This window comes from Bombina bombina, chromosome 5 (genome assembly GCF_027579735.1).
Source record: "Bombina bombina isolate aBomBom1 chromosome 5, aBomBom1.pri, whole genome shotgun sequence".
Taxonomy (NCBI): Eukaryota; Metazoa; Chordata; class Amphibia; order Anura; family Bombinatoridae; genus Bombina; species Bombina bombina.
The window spans coordinates 805,373,947-805,399,796 of NC_069503.1; the positions used below are offsets into that span (position 1 = coordinate 805,373,947).

Below are 25,850 nucleotides of genomic sequence, written 5' to 3' on the forward strand. Positions count from 1 at the left end.
ATAGCTGTCAGGCGCTACAATAAGCTGCTAAATTTAAACTAATCTTTAAAGGGATAGGAAACCCCCCCAAAAAAACTTTTCAGTTGTAAAAACATCTCAAACTATACTTATAGTTCACAAATAACATCGTTAAGCAATTTATTTTGGTTTACCTGTCAGATTTTGCTGCCTTCACAGAAGCGCCGCTGTTCCACAACATTTTCTTCTGATTAATGTAACTGAAAGGGTCTTAGCGCAGAGTAATTATTACAAAGTCACAGAGTGCTAGTCCAAAACAGGAAAGAGTCTCACTTGGTATTAACCTATTTTAAACCTGCTTAAACAATAAGTGGTGCAGTATCACAAGGAAAATGTAATATAATAAAATGAATCACAATTTAATAGATCATAATTCAATTAATTGAAATGGATATCATAGCTAGAAAAATCAATGCAATCACGCTAAAAAATCATTAATAATGAGACAATACAATAACCACTATGTGGAAAGAAAGTCACTTATAAGTCCCAGGTTGTGTATATAGCCACACAAAATCAAAGGTGCAACGGAGAGCCCATTACAGGTGGCAGTGATAATTGTAAAGGTAACTCTTGTTACTTACTCCCTAACTTAGTGCTCCGATATCAACCGCAAAGTTGGAATGGTTCCAGCACTGCTCTTCGTTCTCGTAGGTTGCTTTTTAGTCAATCACCACTTGTACCAATCAAAATACTTTTTCGCCTCACAGGAATCCTGATCTGTTTGTAATCCTATACGCCACAGTAAGTGCTTCAAAACTCTTTGTTGCTAATCACTTTAGAGCAAACTTTCCACTTTCCTGGCTGTAGTAAGTTCCTGTGAGGCGAAAAAGTATTTTGATCGGTACAAGTGGTGATTGACTAAAAAGCAACCTACGAGAATGAAGAGCAGTGCTGGAACCATTCCAACTTTGCGTTTGATATCGGAGCACTAAGTTAGGGTGTAAGTAACAAGAGTTACCTTTACAATTATCACTGCCACCTGTAATGGGCTTCTCTGTTTGTTTGCTCCTAGAATCTCTATTGCACCTTTGATTTTGTGTGGCTATATACACGACCTGGGACTTATAAGTGACTTTCTTTCCACATAGTGGTTATTGTATTGTCATTATTTATGATTTTTTTAGCGTGATTGTATTGATTTTTCTAGCTATGATATCCATTTCAATTAATTGTTTTATCTATTAAATTGTGATTCATTTTATTATATTACATTTTCCTTGTGATACTGCACCACTTATTGTTTAAGCAGGTTTAAAATAGGTTAATACCAAGTGAGACTCTTTCCTGTTTTGGACCAGTGCTCTGTGACTTTGTAACATTATTTGATTTATCTTCTGATTACAGACTACTCTACCCAGGGTTAGTTAGTAGATAGTGTGGAAATATAAACTATGCGGGACAAATAATCCAAGACGCAAAAGCTCTATAGTAAGATACAGAAAACAATGTTTACATGCATGTTTGCATCTAAAAATTGTGCTATTTGTGCTGCAATGCTATTGGCCGATGCAACTGCATGAATAATGAGCAGAGTGAGGTCATCCTTTATTTTGGGGGGGTCGTTTGGTGACTTTTTCTGCCAAAATTAAAATAGAATTATTTAATATATGCCAGCTTCATTTGGAAAAATTACTAAGTGCATTTAATTCTCTAATACTTAAACTAACGAATGGTGTAAATGTTAAAGCTTTACAAAAGAAAAGATTTCTAAACATTTAATAGATCTCTTTTTACCTTATATGATGAAAGAGAGAAAATATGTGGTGTATAAGAAGACTCAGGTGCTTGTGTTATATTGCCTATACATACAGAGCTCCAGGGGAAAACATACTGTTTAACATATGTAACTGGTTTAACCAAAAAAGGGAGAAACATAATATGCCTGTAAGATGTCTAACTTTCTGTTATAAATAAGGCAACAAAACCTGTATATCAACAAGTTACCAATATTGGAGACTAGTTTAGACTGTGTATATAAACAACACAGTTAACAATAGCAAACAGAAAACAATACAGCACTATTAAGATTAGTTAGCTTTTCATCATGATCTTAAATACATAATGTACTATGAAAAAGAAACACAATTTTGTGCTGTTAACCCTACTCAATATAAGTATATCAGTCTATATACCCATTACAGATTGCAGCAACAGTCCCAGAACATATTAGCCAATACCAGATATTTTGTGCTGTTGCAATGTTACCAAGTAGGGCTGCAAAAGATTGATGTGTAAAGTCTCCAGGGAAAGAGTGATCCCTCCATTTCTGGGGGTTGTCTGTGCCAAAAGTAAACTGAAGTCCAAATAATTTTGCTTTCTTTGCTGTGCTTTGCTCTATCACATTAAGGGATGTAGTGTTTGTGGAGTGATCTTTTCTGAGGGAGAGTCTTAGTAAGACACATTTTTTTTTTTTTCCCCTTTGAACTGATTCATTATCATATGGACCTATTATGGTATCTAAATCAGGCTTTGTTTCTATTTCACGCACAGGCCCCATAACTTCACATCTTGTAGTCTACACCCTTTTTTTACTTTAAAGGGACATAAACCGCAATTTTTCTTTCTTTCATGATTTAGATAGAACATAAAATTTTAAACAACTTTCTAATTTACTTCTATTATCAGTTTCTTCGTTTTCTTGTTATCCTTTGTGGAAAAGCAGAAATGTAAGCTCAAGAGTGTGCACGTGTCTGCAGCACTATACATAGCAGCAGTTTTGCAACAATGTTTTACATTAGCCGGGGCATTAGATGGCAGCATTATTTCTCTTGTAAGGTGTATCCAGTCCACGGGTTCATCCATTACTTGTGGGATATTCTCCTTCCAAACAGGAAGTTGCAAGAGGACACCCACAGCAGAGCTGTCTATATAGCTCCTCCCCTAACCCCCACCTCCAGTCATTCTCTTGCAACTCTCGACAAGATAGGAAGTATCAAGAGATATGTGGTGACTTAGTGTAGTGTTACCTTCAATCAAGAGTTTATTTTTAAATGGTACCGGCGTTGTACTGTTTTACTCTCAGGCAGAAATTAGAAGAAGAATTCTGCCTGGAGGTTGATGATCTTAGCGGTTTGTAACTAAGGTCCATTGCTGTTCTCACACATAACTGAAGAGTATGGGAAAACCTCAGTTGGGGGAACGGTCTGCAGATTACCTGCTTTGAGGTATGTTCAGTATTTTTATTTCTAGAAAGATGAATACGTTCTAGAAAATGCTAACAGAGCCTTGTGTATTTGAGGTAAGCCTGATGCAGTGATTTAACAACGACTGGGATCATGCTTACGAAACGGTAATACTCATGTTAATACTTATATTACTTAGTGACAAAACGTTTACATGTTTCATAAATAGGACGTTTTTTCTCTGAGGGAGATAAGTCTTTATTTGAGGCCTAGTTTTCCACATGGCTAGTCAGATACTCCTAGGAGTATTTTCTTAAGGCCCCTCTGACATCCAGTACATGGTGGGAGGGGCCTATTTTCGCGCTCTAGATGCGCAGTTTCCTTCAGACTGAGACATCCAGCTTCCCTAGAGGAGTCCTCTGGCATCTGAGGACCATTATAAAGGGGTTATTTCTTCCCTAAATCGTATTTGAGGGCAGGTAGGAGCCTCAGCAGAGCTGGGGCAAGGTGCTCAACTGTCTTTTTCCGGTGGTTGACGTTTTTTTAAATCCGGTTTGGGGGCTAAGGGGTTAATCATCCATTTGCAAGTGGGTGCAATGTTGCTTTAGTCCCTTACACACACTGTAAAAATGTCGAAGACTTTACTATATTTTTACACTGTTTTGCAGTTTAAGTGCTAGTTTTTTTCTCTTAAAGGCACAGTAACGTTTTTGTTTAATTGCTGTTTCACCTTTATTAAAGTGTTTTCCAAGCTTGCTTGTCTCATTACTAGTCTGTTAAACATGTCTGACATAGAGGAAACTCCTTGTTCAATATGTTTGGAAGCCATTGTGGAACCCCCTCTTAGAATGTGTACCAAATGTACTGAAATTTCTATAAACTATAAAGACCATATTATGGCGCTTAAAGATTTATCTCCAGAGGATTCTCTGACTGAAAAAAGGGAGATTATGCCATCTAGCTCTCCCCATGTGTCAGAACCTATAACTCCCGCTCAAGTGACGCCAAGTACATCTAGCGCGTCTAATTCCTTTACCTTACAGGACATGGTGGCAGTTATGAATGCTACCCTCTCAGAGGTATTGTCCAAACTGCCAGGGTTACAAGGAATGCGAGACAGCTCTGGGGCTAGAACTAATGCATAGCTTTCTGACGCTTTAATACCTGTGTCCGATATACCCTCACAATACTCAGAAGCCGAGGCAGGTGAGCTTCTATCTGTGGGTGACATTTCATACTCAGGGAAGGCGTTGCTTCAGTCTGATTCTGAAATCACAGCGTTTAAATTTAAGCTCGAACACCTCCGCTTATTGCTTAGGGAGGTTTTAGCGACTCTGGACGACTGTGAACCCATTGCAGTTCCAGAGAAATTGTGTAAGATTGACAAATACTTTGCAGTGCCTGTTTACACTGATGTTTTTCCAGTCCCTAAGAGGTTTTCGGAAATTATTACTAAGGAATGGGATAGACCAGGTGTGCCGTTCTCTCCCCCTCCTGCTTTTAAAAAGATGTTTCCCATAGATGCCGCCATACGGGACTCGTGGCAGACGGTCCCTAAGGTGGAGGGAGCAGTCTCTACCCTAGCTAACCGTACAACTATCCCCGTAACGAGGACAGTTGTGCTTTCCTAGATCCTATGGATACAAAATTGGAAGTTCTCCTTAAGAAATTTTTTATACATCAAGGTTTTATTCTCCAGCCTCTTGCATGCATTGCCCCAGTTACTGCTGCAGCGGCTTTTTGGTTCGAGTCTCTTGAGGAGGCTCTACAGGTGGAGACCCCGTTAGATGATATTTTAGACAGGATTAAAGCTCTTAAGTTAGCTAATTCCTTTATTTCTGATGCCGTTTTTCATTTAACCAAGCTAATGGCTAAGAATTCAGGTTTTGCCATTCTGGTGCGTAGGGCGCTATGGCTTAAGTCCTGGTCAGCAGACGTTACTTCAAAGTCTAAGCTTCTTAACATCCCCTTCAAGGGACAGACTCTATTCGGGCCTGGCCTGAAGGAGATCATCTCTGACATTACCGGAGGAAAAGGTCACGCCCTTCCTCAGGATAGGTCCAATAAGTTAAGGACCAAACAGAATAATTTTGACACCTTTCGAAACTTCAAGAGTGGCGCAGCTTCAGCTTCCTCTAATACAAAACAAGAGGGACATTTCGCCCAGTCCAAACCAGTCTGGAGACCTAACCAGGCTTGGAACAAGGGGAAGCAGGCCAAAAAACCTGCTGCTGCCTCTAAGACAGCATGAAGGAGTAGCCCCCGATCCGGGACCGGATCTAGTCGGGGGCTGACTTTCTCTCTTCGCTCAGGCTTGGGCAAGAGACGTTCAGGATCCCTGGGCACTAGAGATTGTTTCCCAGGGATATCTTCTGGAATTCAAAGGTTCATCTCCAAAGGGGAGATTTCATCTCTCACAACTGTCTGCAAACCAGATAAAGAGAGAGGCATTCTTACGTTGCGTTCAAGACCTACTGCTTATGGGAGTGATCCACTCAGTTCCAAGGGAGGAACAGGGTCAGGGTTTCTATTCAAACCTGTTTATAGTTCCCAAAAAAGAGGGCACTTTCAGACCAATCTTGGATCTCAAGATCCTAAACAAATTTCTCAGGGTCCCATCCTTCAAGATGGAGACAATCCGAACCATCCTTCCTATGATCCAGGAGGGTCAATATATGACTACCGTGGACTTAAAGGATGCTTATCTCCACATTCCGATTCACAGAGATCATCATCAGTTCCTAAGGTTTGCCTTCCTAGACAGGCATTACCAGTTTGTGGCTCTTCCCTTCGGGTTAGCCACGGCACCAAGAATCTTTACAAAGGTTCTAGGGTCTCTTCTGGCGGTTCTAAGGCCACGGGGCATAGCGGTGGCTCCTTACCTAGACGACATTCTAATCCAGGCGTCAACTTTTCAAATCGCCAAGTCCCATACGGACATTGTTCTGGCCTTTCTGAGGTCTCACGGGTGGAAAGTGAACAGAGAAAAGAGTTCTCTCTCTCTCCTCTCACAAGAGTTTCCTTCCTAGGAACTCTGATAGATTCAGTAGAAATGAAAATTTTTCTGACAGAGGTCAGGATATCAAAGCTTCTAACTTCCTGCCGTGCTCTTCATTCCACTTCTCGGCCGTCAGTGGCTCAGTGTATGGAAATGATCGGCCTAATGGTAGCGGCAATGGACATAGTTCCGTTTGCCAGCCTACATCTCAGACCACTGCAACTTTGCATGCTCAATCAGTGGAATGGGGACTACACAGATTTATATCTCGGGTCCATCTGTCCAGGGGAATGAGTTTCCGCAGACCAGAGTGGACTATAGTGATGACAGATGCCAGCCTTCTGGGCTGGGGCGCAGTCTTGCATTCCCTGAAGGCTCAGGGTTCGTGGACTCAGGAGGAAGCCCTCCTTCCGATAAACATTCTGGAACTAAGAGCGATATTCAGGCTTGGCCTCAACTAGCTGCGGCCAGGTTCATCAGATTTCAGTCGGACAATATCACGACTGTAGCCTATATCAACCATCAGGGGGGAACAAGGCAATGATGGAAGTTTCAAAGATAATTCTATGGGCAGAGGTTCACTCTTGCCATCTCTCAGCTATCCATATCCCAGGAGTAGAGAACTGGGAGGCAGACTTTTCATCCGGGGGAGTGGGAGCTCCATCCGGAGGTATTTTCCCAGCTGATTCAACTATGGGGCAAATCAGAACTGGATCTGATGGCGTCTCGTCAGAACGCCAAGCTTCCTTGTTACGGGTCCAGGTCAAGGGATCCCCAGGATGCGCTGATAGATGCTCTAGCAGTGCCCTGGTCCTTCAGCCTGGCTTATGTGTTTCCACCATTTCCTCTCCTCCCTCGTCTGATTGCCAAGATCAAGCAGGAGAGAGCTTCGGTGATTTTGATAGCACCTGCGTGGCCACGCAGGACTTGGTATGCAGATCTGGTGGACATGTCATTTTTTCCACCATGGACTCTACCGCTGAGGCAGGACCTTCTACTCCAAGGTCCATTCAAACATCCAAATCTAATTTCTCTGCGTCTGACTGCTTGGAGATTGAACGCTTGATTTTATCAAAACGTGGTTTCTCCGAGTCGGTCATTGATACCTTGATTCAGGCTCGAAAGCCTGTCACCAGGAAAATCTATCATAAAATATGATGTAAATATCTTCATTGGTGTGAATCCAAGGGTTACTCATAGAGTAAGGTCAGGATTCCTAGGATTTTATCTTTTCTCCAAGAAGGATTGGAAAAGGGATTATCAGCTAGTTCCTTAAAGGGACAGATTTCTGCTCTGTCTATTCTTTTGCACAAGCGTCTGGCAGATGTTCCAGACGTTCAGGCGTTTTGTCATGCTTTAGTTAGAATCAAGACTGTGTTTAAACCTGTTGCTCCGCCATGGAGTTTAAATTTAGTTCTTAAAGTTCTTCAACGGGTGCCGTTTGAACCTTTGCATTCCATAGATATTAAGCTTTTTTCTCTGAAAGTTCTGTTCTTAGTGGCCATCTCTTTGGCTCTAAGAGTTTCAGAGTTATCTGCCTTACATTGTGATTTCCCTTATCTGATCTTCCATGCAGATAAGGTAGTTTTGCGTACCAAACCTGGGTTTCTTCCTAAGGTAGTATCTAATAAGAATATCAATCAGGAAATGGTTGTTCTGTCACTGTGTCCTAATCCTTCTTCAAAGAAGGAAGTCTGTTACACAATCTTGACATGGTTCGTTCTTTAAAGTTTTATTTACAAGCTACTAAGGATTTTCGTCAAACATCTGCATTGTTTGTTGTCTACTCTGGAAGGAGGAGAGGCCAAAAGGCTTCGGCAACTTCTCTTTCTTTTTGGCTGAGAAGCATAATCCGGTTAGCTTATGAGACTGCTGGCCAGCAGCCTCCTGAAAGAATTACAGCTCATTCTATTAGAGCGGTAGCTTCCACATGGGCTTTTAAAAATGAGGCCTCTGTTGAACAGATTTGTAAGGCGGCGACTTGGTCTTCGCTTCATACTTTTTCTAAATTTTACAAATTTGATACTTTTGCTTCTTCGGAGGCTATTTTTGGGAGAAAGGTCTTACAGGCAGTGGTGTCTTCCGTTTAAGTTCCTGCCTTGTCCCTCCCTTCATCCGTGTCCTAAAGCTTTGGTATTGGTATCCCACAAGTAATGGATGAACCCGTGGACTGGATACACCTTACAAGAGAAAACAAAATTTCTTTCATGTAATTAGCAAGAGTCCATGAGCTAGTGACGTATGGGATATACATTCCTACCAGGAGGGGCAAAGTTTCCCAAACCTCAAAATGCCTATAAATACACCCCTCACCACACCCACAATTCAGTTTTACAAACTTTGCCTCCGATGGAGGTGGTGAAGTAAGTTTGTGCTAGATTCTACGTTGATATGCGCTCCGCAGCAAGTTGGAGCCCGGTTTTCCTCTCAGCGTGCAGTGAATGTCAGAGGGATGTGAGGAGAGTATTGCCTATTTGAATGCAGTGATCTCCTTCTACGGGGTCTATTTCATAGGTTCTCTGTTATCGGTCGTAGAGATTCATCTCTTACCTCCCTTTTCAGATCGACGATATACTCTTATATATACCATTACCTCTGCTGATTCTCGTTTCAGTACTGGTTTGGCTTTCTACAAACATGTAGATGAGTGTCCTGGGGTAAGTAAATCTTATTTTCTGTGACACTCTAAGCTATGGTTGGGCACTTTGTTTATAAAGTTCTAAATATATGTATTCAAACATTTATTTGCCTTGACTCCGAATGTTCAACTTTCCTTATTTTTCAGACAGTCAGTTTCATATTTGGGATAATGCATTTGATTTAATCATTTTTTTCTTACCTTCAAAAATTTGACTCTTTTTCCCTGTGGGCTGTTAGGCTCGCGGGGGCTGAAAATGCTTCATTTTATTGCGTCATTCTTGGCGCGGACTTTTTTGGCGCAAAAATTCTTTTCCGTTTCCAGCATCATACGTGTCGCCGGAAGTTGCGTCATTTTTTTGACGTTATTTTGCGCCAAAAATGTCGGCGTTCCGGATGTGGCGTCATTTTTGGCGCCAAAAGCATTTAGGCACCAAATAATGTGGGCGTCTTATTTGGCGCTAAAAAATATGGGCGTCGCTTTTGTCTCCACATTATTTAAGTCTCATTTTTCATTGCTTCTGGTTGCTAGAAGCTTGTTTTTTGGCATTTTTTCCCATTCCTGAAACTGTCATTTAAGGAATTTGATCAATTTTGCTTTATATGTTGTTTTTTCTCTTACATATTGCAAGATGTCTCACGTTGCATCTGAGTCAGAAGATACTACAGGAAAATCGCTGTCTAGTGCTGGATCTACCAAAGCTAAGTGTATCTGCTGTAAACTTTTGGTAGCTATTCCTCCAGCTGTTGTTTGTATTGATTGTCATGACAAACTTGTTAATGCAGATAATATTTCCTTTAGTAAAGTACCATTGCCTGTTGCAGTTCCTTCAACATCTAAGGTGCAGAATGTTCCTGATAACATAAGAGATTTTGTTTCTGAATCCATAAAGAAGGCTATGTCTGTTATTTCTCCTTCTAGTAAACGTAAAAAATCTTTTAAAACTTCTCTCCCTACAGATGAATTTTTAAATGAACATCATCATTCTGATTCTGATGACTCTTCTGGTTCAGAGGATTCTGTCTCAGAGGTTGATGCTGATAAATCTTCATATTTATTTAAAATGGAATTTATTCGTTCTTTACTTAAAGAAGTTCTAATTGCTTTAGAAATAGAGGATTCTGGTCCTCTTGATACTAATTCTAAACGTTTGGATAAGGTATTTAAATCTCCTGTGGTTATTCCAGAAGTTTTTCCTGTTCCTAATGCTATTTCTGCAGTAATTTCCAAAGAATGGGATAAATTGGGTAATTAATTTACTCCTTCTAAACGTTTTAAGCAATTATATCCTGTGCCGTCTGACAGATTAGAATTTTGGGACAAAATCCCTAAAGTTGATGGGGCTATTTCTACCCTTGCTAAACGTACTACTATTCCTACGTCAGATGGTACTTCGTTTAAGGATCCTTTAGATAGGAAAATTGAATCCTTTCTAAGAAAAGCTTATCTGTGTTCAGGTAATCTTCTTAGACCTGCTATATCTTTGGCTGATGTTGCTGCAGCTTCAACTTTTTGGTTGGAAACTTTAGCGCAACAAGTAACACATCATGATTCTCATGATATTATTCTTCTTCTTCAGCATGCTAATAATTTTATCTGTGATGCCATCTTTGATATTATCAGAGTTGATGTCAGGTTTATGTCTCTAGCTATTTTAGCCAGAAGAGCTTTATGGCTTAAGACTTGGAATGCTGATATGGCTTCTAAATCAACTCTACTTTCCATTTCTTTCCAGGGTAACAAATTATTTGGTTCTCAGTTGGATTCTATTATTTCAACTGTTACTGGTGGGAAAGGAACTTTTTTGCCACAGGATAAAAAATCTAAAGGTAAAAACAGGGCTAATAATCGTTTTCGTTCCTTTCGTTTCAACAAAGAACAAAAGTCTGATCCTTCATCCTCAGGAGCAGTTTCAGTTTGGAAACCATCTCCAATCTGGAATAAATCCAAGCCAGCCAGAAAGGCAAAGCCTGCTTCTAAGTCCACATGAAGGTGCGGCCCTCATTCCAGCTCAGCTGGTAGGGGGCAGGTTACGTTTTTTCAAAGAAATTTGGATCAATTCTGTTCACAATCTTTGGATTCAGAACATTGTTTCAGAAGGGTACAGAATTGGTTTCAAGATGAGACCTCCTGCAAAGAGATTTTTTCTTTCCCGTGTCCCAGTAAATCCAGTAAAAGCTCAAGCATTTCTGAATTGTGTTTCAGATCTAGAGTTGACTGGAGTAATTATGCCAGTTCCAGTTCAGGAACAGGGGATGGGGTTTTATTCAAATCTCTTCATTGTACCAAAGAAAGAGAATTCCTTCAGACCAATTCTGGATCTAAAAATATTGAATCGTTATGTAAGGATACCAACGTTCAAGATGGTAACTGTAAGGACTATCTTGCCTTTTGTTCAGCAAGGGAATTATATGTCCACAATAGATTTACAGGATGCATATCTGCATATTCCGATTCATCCAGATCATTATCAGTTCCTGAGATTCTCTTTTCTGGACAAGCATTACCAGTTTGTGGCTCTGCCGTTTGGCCTAGCTACAGCTCCAAGAATTTTTACAAAGGTTCTCGGTGCCCTTCTGTCTGTAATCAGAGAACAGGGTATTGTGGTATTTCCTTATTTGGACGATATCTTGGTACTTGCTCAGTCTTTACATTTAGCAGAATCTCATACGAATCGACTTGTGTTGTTTCTTCAAGATCATGGTTGGAGGATCAATTTACCAAAAAGTTCATTGATTCCTCAGACAAGGGTAACCTTTCTGGGTTTCCAGATAGATTCAGTGTCCATGACTCTGTCTTTAACAGACAAAAGACGTCTAAAACTGATTGCAGCTTGTCGAAACCTTCAGTCACAATTATTCTCAATTAATATCTTTAAAACCGATTGTTCGACACTCTCTAACGTGGTGGACAGATCACCATCGTTTAATTCAGGGGGCTTCTTTTGTGCTTCCGACCTGGACTGTAATTTCAACAGATGCAAGTCTCTCAGGTTGGGGAGCTGTATGGGGATCTCTGACGGCACAAGGAGTTTGGGAATCTCAGGAGGTGAGATTACCGATCAATATTTTGGAACTCCGTGCAATTTTCAGAGCTCTTCAGTTTTGGCCTCTTCTGAAGAGAGAATCGTTCATTTGTTTTCAGACAGACAATGTCACAGCTGTGGCATACATCAATCATCAAGGAGGAACTCACAGTCCTCTGGCTATGAAAGAAGTATCTCGAATTTTGGTTTGGGCGGAATCCAGCTCCTGTCTAATCTCTGCGGTTCATATCCCAGGTGTAGACAATTGGGAAGCGGATTATCTCAGTCGCCAAACGTTGCATCCGGGCGAATGGTCTCTTCACCCAGAGGTATTTCTTCAGATTGTTCAAATGTGGGAACTTCCAGAAATAGATTTGATGGCGTCCCATCTAAACAAGAAACTTCCCAGGTATCTGTCCAGATCCCGGGATCCTCAGGCGGAAGCAGTGGATGCATTATCACTTCCTTGGAAGTATCATCCTGCCTATATCTTTCCGCCTCTAGTTCTTCTTCCAAGAGTAATCTCCAAGATTCTGAAGGAATGCTCGTTTGTTCTGCTGGTAGCTCCGGCATGGCCTCACAGGTTTTGGTATGCGGATCTTGTCCGGATGGCCTCTTGCCAACCGTGGACTCTTCTGTTAAGACCAGACCTTCTGTCACAAGGTCCTTTTTTCCATCAGGATCTGAAATCCTTAAATTTAAAGGTATGGAGATTGAACGCTTGATTCTTCGTCAAAGAGGTTTCTCTGACTCTGTGATTAATACTATGTTACAGGCTCGTAAATCTGTATCTAGAGAGATATATTATAGAGTCTGGAAGACTTATATTTCCTGGTGTATTTCTCATCATTTTTCTTGGCATTCTTTTAGAATACCGAGAATTTTACAGTTTCTTCAGGATGGTTTAGATAAAGGTTTGTCCGCAAGTTCCTTGAAAGGACAAATCTCTGCTCTTTCTGTTCTTTTTCACAGAAAGATTGCTATTCTTCCTGATATTCATTGTTTTGTACAAGCTTTGGTTCGTATAAAACCTGTCATTAAGTCAATTTCTCCTCCTTGGAGTTTGAATTTGGTTCTGGGGGCTCTTCAAGCTCCTCCGTTTGAACCTATGCATTCATTGGACATTAAATTACTTTCTTGGAAAGTTTTGTTCCTTTTGGCCATCTCTTCTGCCAGAAGAGTTTCTGAATTATCTGCTCTTTCTTGTGAGTCTCCTTTTCTGATTTTTCATCAGGATAAGGCGGTGTTGCGAACTTCTTTTGAATTTTTACCTAAAGTTGTGAATTCCAACAACATTAGTAGAGAAATTGTGGTTCCTTCATTATGTCCTAATCCTAAGAATTCTAAGGAGATATCGTTGCATTCTTTGGATGTTGTTAGAGCTTTGAAATATTATGTTGAAGCTACTAAATCTTTCCGAAAGACTTCTAGTCTATTTGTTATCTTTTCCGGTTCTAGAAAAGGCCAGAAAGCTTCTGCCATTTCTTTGGCATCTTGGTTGAAATCTTTAATTCATCTTGCCTATGTTGAGTCGGGTAAAACTCCGCCTCAGAGAATTACAGCTCATTCTACTAGGTCAGTTTCTACTTCCTGGGCGTTTAGGAATGAAGCTTCGGTTGATCAGATTTGCAAAGCAGCAACTTGGTCCTCTTTGCATACTTTTACTAAATTCTACCATTTTGATGTATTTTCTTCTTCTGAAGCAGTTTTTGGTAGAAAAGTACTTCAGGCAGCGGTTTCAGTTTGAATCTTCTGCTTATGTTTTTCGTTAAACTTTATTTTGGGTGTGGATTATTTTCAGCAGGAATTGGCTGTCTTTATTTTATCCCTCCCTCTCTAGTGACTCTTGTGTGGAAAGATCCACATCTTGGGTAATCATTATCCCATACGTCACTAGCTCATGGACTCTTGCTAATTACATGAAAGAAAACATAATTTATGTAAGAACTTACCTGATAAATTCATTTCTTTCATATTAGCAAGAGTCCATGAGGCCCGCCCTTTTTTGTGGTGGTTATGATTTTGTATAAAGCACAATTATTCCAATTCCTTATTTTATATGCTTTCGCACTTTTTTTATCACCCCACTTCTTGGCTATTCGTTAAACTGAATTGTGGGTGTGGTGAGGGGTGTATTTATAGGCATTTTGAGGTTTGGGAAACTTTGCCCCTCCTGGTAGGAATGTATATCCCATACGTCACTAGCTCATGGACTCTTGCTAATATGAAAGAAATGAATTTATCAGGTAAGTTCTTACATAAATTATGTTTTATGCTTACCTGATAAATTTCTTTCTCTTGTGGTGTATCCAGTCCACGGCCCACCCTGTCACTTTAAGGTCAGGATATCAAAGCTTCTAACTTCCTGCCGTGCTCTTCATTCCACTTCTCGGCCGTCAGTGGCTCAGTGTATGGAAATGATCGGCCTAATGGTAGCGGCAATGGACATAGTTCCGTTTGCCCGCCTACATCTCAGACCACTGCAACTTTGCATGCTCAATCAGTGGAATGGGGACTACACAGATTTATATCTCTGGTCCATCTGTCCAGGGGAATGAGTTTCTGCAGACCAGAGTGGACTATAGTGATGACAGATGCCAGCCTTCTGGGCTGGGTCGCAGTCTTGCATTCCCTGAAGGCTCAGGGTTCGTGGACTCAGGAGGAAGCCCTCCTTCCGATAAACATTCTGGAACTAAGAGCGATATTCAGGCTTGGCCTCAACTAGCTGCGGCCAGGTTCATCAGATTTCAGTCGGACAATATCACGACTGTAGCCTATATCAACCATCAGGGGGGAACAAGGCAATGATGGAAGTTTCAAAGATAATTCTATGGGCAGAGGTTCACTCTTGCCATCTCTCAGCTATCCATATCCCAGGAGTAGAGAACTGGGAGGCAGACTTTTCATCCGGGGGAGTGGGAGCTCCATCCGGAGGTATTTTCCCAGCTGATTCAACTATGGGGCAAATCAGAACTGGATCTGATGGCGTCTCGTCAGAACGCCAAGCTTCCTTGTTACGGGTCCAGGTCAAGGGATCCCCAGGATGCGCTGATAGATGCTCTAGCAGTGCCCTGGTCCTTCAGCCTGGCTTATGTGTTTCCACCATTTCCTCTCCTCCCTCGTCTGATTGCCAAGATCAAGCAGGAGAGAGCTTCGGTGATTTTGATAGCACCTGCGTGGCCACGCAGGACTTGGTATGCAGATCTGGTGGACATGTCATTTTTTCCACCATGGACTCTACCGCTGAGGCAGGACCTTCTACTCCAAGGTCCATTCAAACATCCAAATCTAATTTCTCTGCGTCTGACTGCTTGGAGATTGAACGCTTGATTTTATCAAAACGTGGTTTCTCCGAGTCGGTCATTGATACCTTGATTCAGGCTCGAAAGCCTGTCACCAGGAAAATCTATCATAAAATATGGTGTAAATATCTTCATTGGTGTGAATCCAAGGGTTACTCATAGAGTAAGGTCAGGATTCCTAGGATTTTTATCTTTTCTCCAAGAAGGATTGGAAAAGGGATTATCAGCTAGTTCCTTAAAGGGACAGATTTCTGCTCTGTCTATTCTTTTGCACAAGCGTCTGGCAGATGTTCCAGACGTTCAGGCGTTTTGTCATGCTTTAGTTAGAATCAAGACTGTGTTTAAACCTGTTGCTCTGCCATGGAGTTTAAATTTAGTTCTTAAAGTTCTTCAACGGGTGCCGTTTGAACCTTTGCATTCCATAGATATTAAGCTTTTTTCTCTGAAAGTTCTGTTCTTAGTGGCCATCTCTTTGGCTCTAAGAGTTTCAGAGTTATTTGCCTTACATTGTGATTCCCCTTATCTGATCTTCCATGCAGATAAGGTAGTTTTGCGTACCAAACCTGGGTTTCTTCCTAAGGTAGTATCTAATAAGAATATCAATCAGGAAATGGTTGTTCTGTCACTGTGTCCTAATCCTTCTTCAAAGAAGGAAGTCTGTTACACAATCTTGACATGGTTCGTTCTTTAAAGTTTTATTTACAAGCTACTAAGGATTTTCGTCAAACATCTGCATTGTTTGTTGTCTACTCTGGAAGGAGGAGAGGCCAAAAGGCTTCGGCAACTTCTCTTTCTTTTTGGCTGAGAAGCATATTCCGGTTAGCTTATGAGACTGCTGGCCAGCAGCCTCCTGAAAGAATTACAGCTCATTCTATTAGAGCGGTAGCTTCCACATGGGCTTTTAAAAATGAGGCCTCTGTTGAACAGATTTGTAAGGCGGCGACTTGGTCTTCGCTTCATACTTTTTCTAAATTTTACAAATTTGATACTTTTGCTTCTTCGGAGGCTATTTTTGGGAGAAAGGTCTTACAGGCAGTGGTGTCTTCCGTTTAAGTTCCTGCCTTGTCCCTCCCTTCATCCGTGTCCTAAAGCTTTGGTATTGGTATCCCACAAGTAATGGATGAACCCGTGGACTGGATACACCTTACAAGAGAAAACAAAATTTATGCTTACCTGATAAATTTCTTTCTCTTGTGGTGTATCCAGTCCATGGCCCACCCTGTCACTTTAAGGCAGGTGTTTTTATTTTTAAAACTACAGTCACCACTGCACCCTATAGTTTCTCCTTTTTCTTGCTTGTCTTCGGTCGAATGACTGGAGGTGGGGGTTAGGGGAGGAGCTACATAGACAGCTCTGCTGTGGGTGTCCTCTTGCAACTTCCTGTTGGGAAAGAGAATATCCCACAAGTAATGGATGAACCCGTGGACTGGATACACCCCAAGAGAAAGAAATTTATCAGGTAAGCATAAATTTTGTTTTTCTGTCGTGTAGTGCTTCAGGCATGTGCACGCTACCTTCCTAGCTATCTCTTCAACAAAGAATAACACAAGAATGAAGTAAATTGGAATATTTTTAAAAATTGTATCCTCTATCTGAATCCTGAAATAATTTTTTTGGGTTTAATGTCCCTTTTTAAGTAAGGGAGAGAGTTTCACGTGCCTCTTCAATCTCTAGTAGTAATCTGCTTATGCCCTTCCAGGAAGCTATTGTGTTCTGTAGCCAACTTTATTCCTTCACGAACTATCTCAATATAGAATGTGACAATTGTGAGGTTGTTAGTGTTTCTTCAGTAACAAAAGCAGATCTCAATTTAAATATAATACAATAAGGCTATTTTAATTAAATGAGGGTGTCCTTAGGATCTCATGTGCAAAATGCTACAGGTGGGAGGCATAACCAGTGGAGCAACAATTTGATAACATATAAAGTACCTTCAGTCAGAACCATATCATGCCTCCAATGATTGCAGAGTAATTAAACCAGATGGGGGATAAACAGATCTATATTTAATGAAGATGTCTTTGAAATAAGTATTTACTCCCTTTTCTTGCTTATTTATAATACAGTTTTTTAGTTTTGTGCAGATCTGGTGCATAAACAGGAATTGCACAACAGCTTAGGCCATTATGAAAGCACTGTGTGCAGGGCCTTATGTTCCCTTCTACTGTGCACCCACAAACTTGCCCAGCAAGGTAGACACATATTTGTCCTTTCTAGTACCTCTATCAATCATTGCACCTGAGATCTAGTGCCCATGACTAGTCTCCCAACCACAGATTTTTTTTATTTCACATCACTACCTAATATTCAACATAGATCTCAATATCTTCCCTCCGATAAATGTCCCTGCCACATGTATCTTCATAATTGTTGATGATATTAATAATAATAATATCCACTGCCTTGGCTTTACCTTTTACTCAATACTTTATTTTTGGATTCCACTTCAAACAACTCGCCAGGTCTTTCAAATTGTATTTGTCTGCCAAAATCGCCATCCACTCATCCCATGAGAAGTTTTCTTTTAGAGCCATCTTCACAATTTAACTTTTGAAGCAACTTCTCAATCCTTATTCTCACAAGCAGTGAACTAACTTCTTATACGTCTCCCATGCATTCAGTCCACTCATTTACTTGGCCCTAATTCTATTTATTTTGTTTCTTTGGAAAATTAAAGCTTCTATCATATAATTTTCTATTACTAGGGCTGTGGTGTTATGAGCAGCATTTTGGTAGAAATGTATGTACACTTGCAAAATCAGACACAAATCTGTAGGAGATAAATAAGCAAAGGATTTTTTTAATATTGCATTTTAGCTGTGGTTTTGTTTCCTTTTTAAAGGGGCAGTAAACTCAACATTTAATTCCCCATAACATATTGGAACTATGTATAATTAAAGGGACAGTCTAGTCAAATAAACTTTCATGATTCAGATAGGACATGTCATTTTAAATAACTTTCCAATGTACTTTTATCATCAATTTTGTTTTGTTGTCTTGGAATTCTAAGTTGAAAGCTAAACTATGGAGGCTCATATGCTAATTTCTTAGCCCTTAAAGGTTGCCTCTTATCTGAATGCATTTTTTTTCACAACTAGAGGGTGTTAGTTCATGTTTGCTACATAGATGACATTGTGCTCACGCCCGTGGGGTTACCTAGGAGTCAGCGTTGATTGCCTAAAATGGATGTCTGTCAAAAGAACTTAAATAAGGGGGCAGTCTGCAGAGGCTTAGATATAAATTACTCACAGAGGTAAAAAGTATATTAATATAACTGTGTTGGTTATGCAAAACTGTGTAATAAAGGGATTATCTATATTTTTAAACAATAAAAATTCTGGTGTAAACTATCCCTTTAATAAAATCATTGCAATGTACTTTCATTATTCATTTCACCTGTAATGTAGCTCTGAAAATGTGGGTGTTTCAAGCAGAGAAACTGGAGTTCATTCCATAGAATGCAGTAACCTGACATTCTTGCATACTGCACAGTGTTTGGTTAATCAGTGCAGTGACTCGTTTACATCTCTTAAAGGGATGTGTCCTGGGAATGAAGAGCACTCCATATGCTTTTGCAGAGAATTCTATGTTTTAAACACTGTTAAAACTATTTTTGCTTGCAGATCTGTTGAAATGCAGTTAATAATTTCAAATGCATAAATAAAGGGACAAAAAAAACCTCCTCCCCAAAAGTTTTTTGTGATTCAGACAGAAAATAAAAGAGAGAAAGTTTCCAATTTACTTCTATTGTCAAAATTGCACATCTGGAGTACTGCATGACAGGAAAAAGTATTGCCATCTAGTGCTATTGTATAACATTCTTTCAAAACTGCTGCCTTATAATGCTGAAGACACGTGTACGCTCCTGAACCTACCGCCCCTGCTTTTCAACAATGAAGAACAAAGAAAATGTGTTAATCGAAGTAAATTATGAAGTTATTCAAAATTGCATGTTCTATCTGAATCTTGAAAGACAAATTTTGGTATTCATGTCCCTTTTTAAAGTTCATGTAAGATTTATGGAAAACTTTTTTACATTTATACAAAGGTTTCCCACCCACTAACAGGACAGTTTTTTGGAATATCAGAATTGCCGCACAGGTAATAAAATAAGCTACTTATTAATTGTGGTTATCTAACCTGTTATCATCTGAGGTAATTTTAGAAATTGTGCTTGTTAGTGGCTCCTAATGACTGGAGTTGTGGAAATCCTGCATTAGACTAATGTTTCTAAACAGCCAGACTGAGACCTTATCTTTTGTCCTTGGAATTATCTAAGAAAGACACAATAATGGATAAGTGGAGAAGAGGGATGAAAAGTAGGGAAGGTAAGTGGGTTGAACAATTAAAAAAAATAGAATGAATTATGAGAGAACCAAAATAATTCGTTGACATAGATCATAGTTTTTCTGAGTGTTAAAAGGAAGAAACACTTTGGATAATTTATTTTGTTTGATGAAGAGTTTATTAAAACAGAAAATACTTGTGTACACATTTGAAGTGGCATATGCTGTATATAATATGTAATTGTTTTGGCTTAATGCTGGGATTATATTGTATAGACCCAATTGGACATTCATACAGTACCTTTGCATATCTGTTCTCACAGAGGAATATCACTCATATAATGATAGAGCACTACAAATTTCCATCCCCTTTCAGGCCCATACAATAATGAGATTTGAGAAGTGGAGGGGTGAATAAAATGCACTGTGGGGGAATTCTGCATTCTGGCCTCCCAGGGTCTTATATTAGACGAGCATGGTATAGATTATGTCTACCCTGGGGGTTTTTTTTTTTTGGTTTTTTTACCACGCAGTTATACTTGGTTTAAAAAATGGTGGGAAATAATGCATTAGACTGTCTTGGGGGGGGGGAAAAAGACGTGTCCTACATTTCTGTAGTTCTTACTTGAAAGCTAAACGTAGGAGGTTCATATGCTAATTTATTAGACCTTGAAGGCCTCCTCTAATCTAAATGCATTTTGATAGTTTTCCACCACTAGAGGGCATTAGTTAATGTGTTTCATATAGATAACATTGAGCTCATGCACGTGAATTTACCATGGAGTCAGCTCTGATTGGCTAAAATGCAAGTCTGTCAAAAGAACTGAAATAAGGGGCAGTCTGCTGAGGTTTAGATGCAAGGTAATTACAGAGGTAACACGTGTAATTATAACTTTGTTGGTTATGCAAAACTGGGGAATTGGTCATTTTAAGGGATTATCCATCTTTTAAAACAACAAAAAGTCTGGTGTTGAGTGTCCCTTTAAGTTTTTTTTTTATTGGCTCCCATATAAGTGTATAAACAATACTAATAACATTATTGCTGATATTTTCTTGCTTTCTCTCATGTTTTAACTTTTTATTCCTCCTCTTACAGATAAAAACTTTTGTGACCTGATTTTCATGAGCTTTCTACTTTTTTTTTTTTTTTTTTTTTTTTTCAACACTGTTCATTTCTTATATTATTGTGTTATTAAAGGGACATGAAACCCAAGTTGTTTCTTCTTTCATGATTCTGATAGAGCATGTTTTAAACAACTTTCTCATTTACTTCTATTAACAAATTGTATTTATCTTTTATATTTTTTGTTGAAATTCAGGTACATAAGGTCAGAGAGTCCATGGGTCTGTAGCACTAAACACCAGCGGTTTTGTAGATGGTAGCACTATTTCCTGTCATCTAGTGCTCCAGATACCTACCTTAGGTATCTCTTCAACAAAGAATACCAGTATATTGTAATGTTTATTTTTAAAATGGTATGCTCTGTCTGAATCACAAAAGAAACCTTTTGGGTTTCATATCCCTTTAATTCAAATTCATCTAATGTCAAATTTAAATCCTGCATTGCATATTTGCTTATTAATGCTTAAGGTGATTGTCAGTTTGTTTGCTAGATCATTACCTCTTTGTTTTTCCCCACAGGGTTTAATACTACAACAAATGTAGTAGTGTTAGCAGGCACAAACAGACCAGATATACTGGACCCTGCTCTAATGAGACCTGGTCGGTTTGACAGGCAGATTTACATAGGTGAGTGAAATTTAACATGAGAGACAATGTTTTGTATTGTAGCACATACTATATAATATTTCCCCTCTCCCATTGATAGGACCTCCTGACATTAAAGGCAGAGCATCTATTTTTAAGGTTCACCTCAGACCACTAAAGCTAGATGCCTCTATCGAGAGAGAAGTTATTGCAAGAAAGCTTGCGGCATTAACACCTGGATTCTCAGGTAGGATAATAGATGATGTATGTTGCAATATATCAATTCTTTATATTCTCCAACAGTAATTTTGTAAAATAAATCAAAATACATAAAAGAACTAGTTAAGTCGATCTGTAACCTTAGGTCTGTAGTATGGTAAGTCAGGCTTATTCAGACAAGCATGTAGTGTACAGGGAGACGCTTCATGTATGCGTGTATTCTCAGCCTGTCTGCACAACCTGTAGTGTTGCTGTCTATAGCATGTCACAAATAATTACATGAGATGGTTAAAACTGATCATAAACATCTAGGTATTGATTTTAAGTGGGCTTTACACAGTGCATCATTTTAATTATATTTTTTGCCAATGACTGACCCTTTTTTAACCCCTTAGTGACCAGACCACTTTTCCATTTGTTGACCATTTGGGACCAGGGCTATTTTTAAATTTCTGCTGTGTTTGTGTTTGGCTGTAATTTTCCTCTTACTCATTTACTGTACCCACACATATTATATACCATTTTTCTTGCCATTAAATGGACTTTCTAAAGATACCATTATTTTCATCATACCTTATAATTTACTATAAAAAAAATGATAAAATATGATTGAAAAAATGGAAAAAAACACACTTTTTCTAACTTTGACCCCCAAAATCTGTTACACATCTACAACCACCAAAAAACACCCATGCTAAATAGTTTCAAATTTGTTCCGAGTTTAGGAATACCCAATGTTTACATGTTCTTTGCTTTTTTTGCAAGTTATAGGGCAATAAATACAAGTAGCACTTTGCTATTTCCAAACCATTTCAAAATTAGCGATTGTTACATTGGTACACTTATATCTGTCAGGAATCCCTGAATAACCCTTCACGTGTGTGTGTGTGTGTGTGTGTATGTACAGGTAGCCCTCAGTTTACGCCGGGGTTAGGTTCCAGAAGGAATGGTTGTAAATTGAAACCGTTGTAAATTGAAACCCAGTTTATAATGTAAGTCAATGGGAAGTGAGGGAGATAGGTTCCAGGCCCCTCTCAAAATTGTCATAAGTAACACCTAATACATTATTTCTTTCATGTAATTAGCAAGAGTCCATGAGCTAGTGACGTATGGGATATACATTCCTACTAGGAGGGGCAAAGTTTCCCAAACCTCAAAATGCCTATAAATACACCCCTCACCACACCCACAAATCAGTTTTTTCAAACTTTGCCTCCTATGGAGGTGGTGAAGTAAGTTTGTGCTAGATTCTACGTTGATATGCGCTCCGCAGCAGGTTGGAGCCCGGTTTTCCTCTCAGCGTGCAGTGAATATCAGAGGGATGTGAGGAGAGTATTGCCTATTTGAATGCAGTGATCTCCTTCTACGGGGTCTATTTCATAGGTTCTCTGTTATCGGTCGTAGAGATTCATCTCTTACCTCCCTTTTCAGATCGACGATATACTCTTATATATACCATTTCCTCTACTGATTCTCGTTTCAGTACTGGTTTGGCTTTCTACTACATGTAGATGAGTGTCCTGGGGTAAGTAAGTCTTATTTTCTGTGACACTCTAAGCTATGGTTGGGCACTTTTATATAAAGTTCTAAATATATGTATTCAAACATTTATTTGCCTTGACTCAGGATGTTCAACGTTCCTTATTTCAGACAGTCAGTTTCATATTTGGGATAATGCATATGAATAAATAATTTTTTCTTACCTTAAAATTTGACTTTTTTCTGTGGGCTGTTAGGCTCGCGGGGGCTGAAAATGCTTCATTTTATTGTGTCATTCTTGGCGCTGACTTTTTTGGCGCAAATTTTTTTGTTTCCAGCGTCATACGTGTCGCCGGAAGTTGCGTCATTTTTGACTTTTTTGCGCCAAAGGTGTCGGCGTTCCGGATGTGGCGTCATTTTGGCGCCAAAAGCATTTAGGCGCCAAATAATGTGGGCGTCTTTTTTGGCGCTAAAAAAATATGGGCGTCACTATTGTCTCCACATTATTTTGTGCTTCTGGTTGCTAGAAGCTTGTTCACTGGCATTTTTTTCCCATTCCTGAAACTGTCATTTAAGGAATTTGATCAATTTTGCTTTATATGTTGTTTTTTCTATTACATATTGCAAGATGTCCCACGTTGAAGCTGAGTCAGAAGATACTTCTGGAAAATCGCTGCCTGGTGCTGGAGCTACCAAAGCTAAGTGTATCTGCTGTAAACTTTTGGTATCTGTTCCTCCAGCTGTTGTTTGTACTGTTTGTCATGACAAACTTGCTAATGCAGATAATATTTCCTTTAGTACTGTTACATTACCTGTTGCTGTTCCGTCAACATCTAATACTCAGAGTGTTCCTGATAACATAAGAGATTTTGTTTCTAAATCCATTAAGAAGGCTATGTCTGTTATTCCTCCTTCTAGTAAACGTAAAAAGTCTTTTAAAACTTCTAATTTTTCAGATGAATTTTTAAATGAACATCATCATTCTGATACCGATATTGGTTCTTCTGATTCAGAGGATTCTGTCTCAGAGGTTGATGCTGATAAATCTTCATATTTATTTAAAATGGAATTTATTCGTTCTTTACTTAAAGAAGTCCTAATTGCATTAGAAATTGAGGATTCTAGTCCTCTTGATACTAAATCTAAACGTTTAGATAAGGTTTTTAAATCTCCTGTAGTTATTCCAGAAGTGTTTCCTGTCCCTGGTGCTATTTCTGAAGTAATTTCCAGGGAATGGAATAATTCTCATAGCATTATTATTCTTCTACAACATGCTAATAATTTTATTTGTGATGCCATCTTTGATATCATTAGAGTTGATGTCAGGTATATGTCTCTAGCTATTTTAGCTAGAAGAGCTTTATGGCTTAAAACTTGGAATGCTGATATGTCTTCTAAGTCTACTCTGCTTTCCCTTTCTTTCCAGGGTCATAAATTATTTGGTTCTCAGTTGGATTCTATTATCTCAACTGTTACTGGAGGGAAAGGAACTTTTTTACCACAGGATAAAAAATCTAAAGGTAAATTTAGGTCTAATAATCGTTTTCGTTCCTTTCGTCACAACAAGGAATAAAAGCCTGATCCTTCATCCTCAGGAGCGGTATCAGTTTGGAAACCATCTCCAGTCTGGAATAAATCCAAGCCTTTTAGAAAACCAAAGCCAGCTCCCAAGTCCACATGAAGGTGCGGCCCTCATTCCAGCTCAGCTGATAGGGGGCAGATTACGTTTTTTCAAAGAAATTTGGTTCAATTCCGTTCACAATCTCGGAATTCAGAACATTGTTTCAGAAGGGTACAGAATTGGCTTCAAGATAAGACCTCCTGCAAAGAGATTTTTTCTTTCCCGTGTCCCAGTAAACCTAGCGAAGGCTCAAGCATTTCTGAAATGTGTTTCAGATCTAGAGTTGGCTGGAGTAATTATGCCAGTTCCAGTCCTGGAACAGGGGCTGGGGTTTTATTCAAATCTCTTCATTGTACCAAAGAAGGAGAATTCCTTCAGACCAGTTCTGGATCTAAAAATATTGAATCGTTATGTAAGGATACCAACATTCAAAATGGTAACTGTAAGGACTATCCTGCCTTTTGTTCAGAAAGAGCATTGTATGTCCACAATAGATTTACAGGATGCATATCTGCATATTCCGATTCATCCAGATCACTATCAGTTTCTGAGATTCTCTTTCCTAGACTAGCATTACCAGTTTGTGGCTCTACCGTTTAGCCTAGCTACAGCTCCAAGAATTTTTACAAAGGTTCTCGGTGCCCTTCTGTCTGTAATCAGAGAACAGGGTATTGTGGTATTTCCTTATTTGGACGATATCTTGGTACTTGCTCAGTCTTCACATTTAGCAGAATCTCATACGAATCGATTTGTGTTGTTTCTTCAAGATCATGGTTGGAGGATCAATTTACCAAAAAGTTCATTGATTCCTCAGACAAGGGTAACCTTTTTAGGTTTCCAGATAGATTCAGTGTCGATGACTCTGTCACTAACGGACAAGAGACGTCTAAAATTGATATCAGCTTGTCGAAACCTTCAGTCACAATCATTCCCTTCGGTAGCTATATGCATGGAAATTCTAGGTCTTATGACTGCAGCATCGGACGCGATCCCCTTTGCTCGTTTTCACATGCGACCTCTTCAGCTCTGTATGCTGAAACAGTGGTGCAGGGATTACACAAAGATATCTCAATTAATATCTTTAACACCGATTGTAAGACACTCTCTGATGTGGTGGACAGATCACCATCGTTTAGTTCAGGGGGCTTCTTTTGTTCTTCCGACCTGGACTATAATTTCAACAGATGCAAGTCTGACAGGTTGGGGAGCTGTTTGGGGGTCTCTGACAGCACAAGGGGTTTGGGAATCTCAGGAGGTGAGATTACCAATCAATATTTTGGAACTCCGTGCAATTTTCAGAGCTCTTCAGTCATTGCCTCTTCTAAAGAGAGAATCGTTCACAGTTGTGACAGACAATGTCACAACTGTGGCATACATCAATCATGAAGGAGGGACTCACAGTCCTCTGGCTATGAAGGAAGTATCTCGAAT

The 25,850-nt window shown here is 39.5% G+C and overlaps 1 protein-coding gene across 1 annotated transcript in view; it reads left to right on the forward strand.

The window, feature by feature from the left end:
* AFG3L2 (AFG3 like matrix AAA peptidase subunit 2) overlaps positions 1 to 25,850 on the forward strand; it is a 231,269-nt gene that overhangs the window by 76,316 nt on the left and 129,103 nt on the right. Inside the window, exons 11-12 of the mRNA XM_053714902.1 lie at positions 21,035 to 21,142; positions 21,222 to 21,347. Of these exons, the coding sequence (XP_053570877.1) occupies positions 21,035 to 21,142; positions 21,222 to 21,347 (234 nt within the window). The remainder of the gene's footprint in view (positions 1 to 21,034; positions 21,143 to 21,221; positions 21,348 to 25,850) is intronic.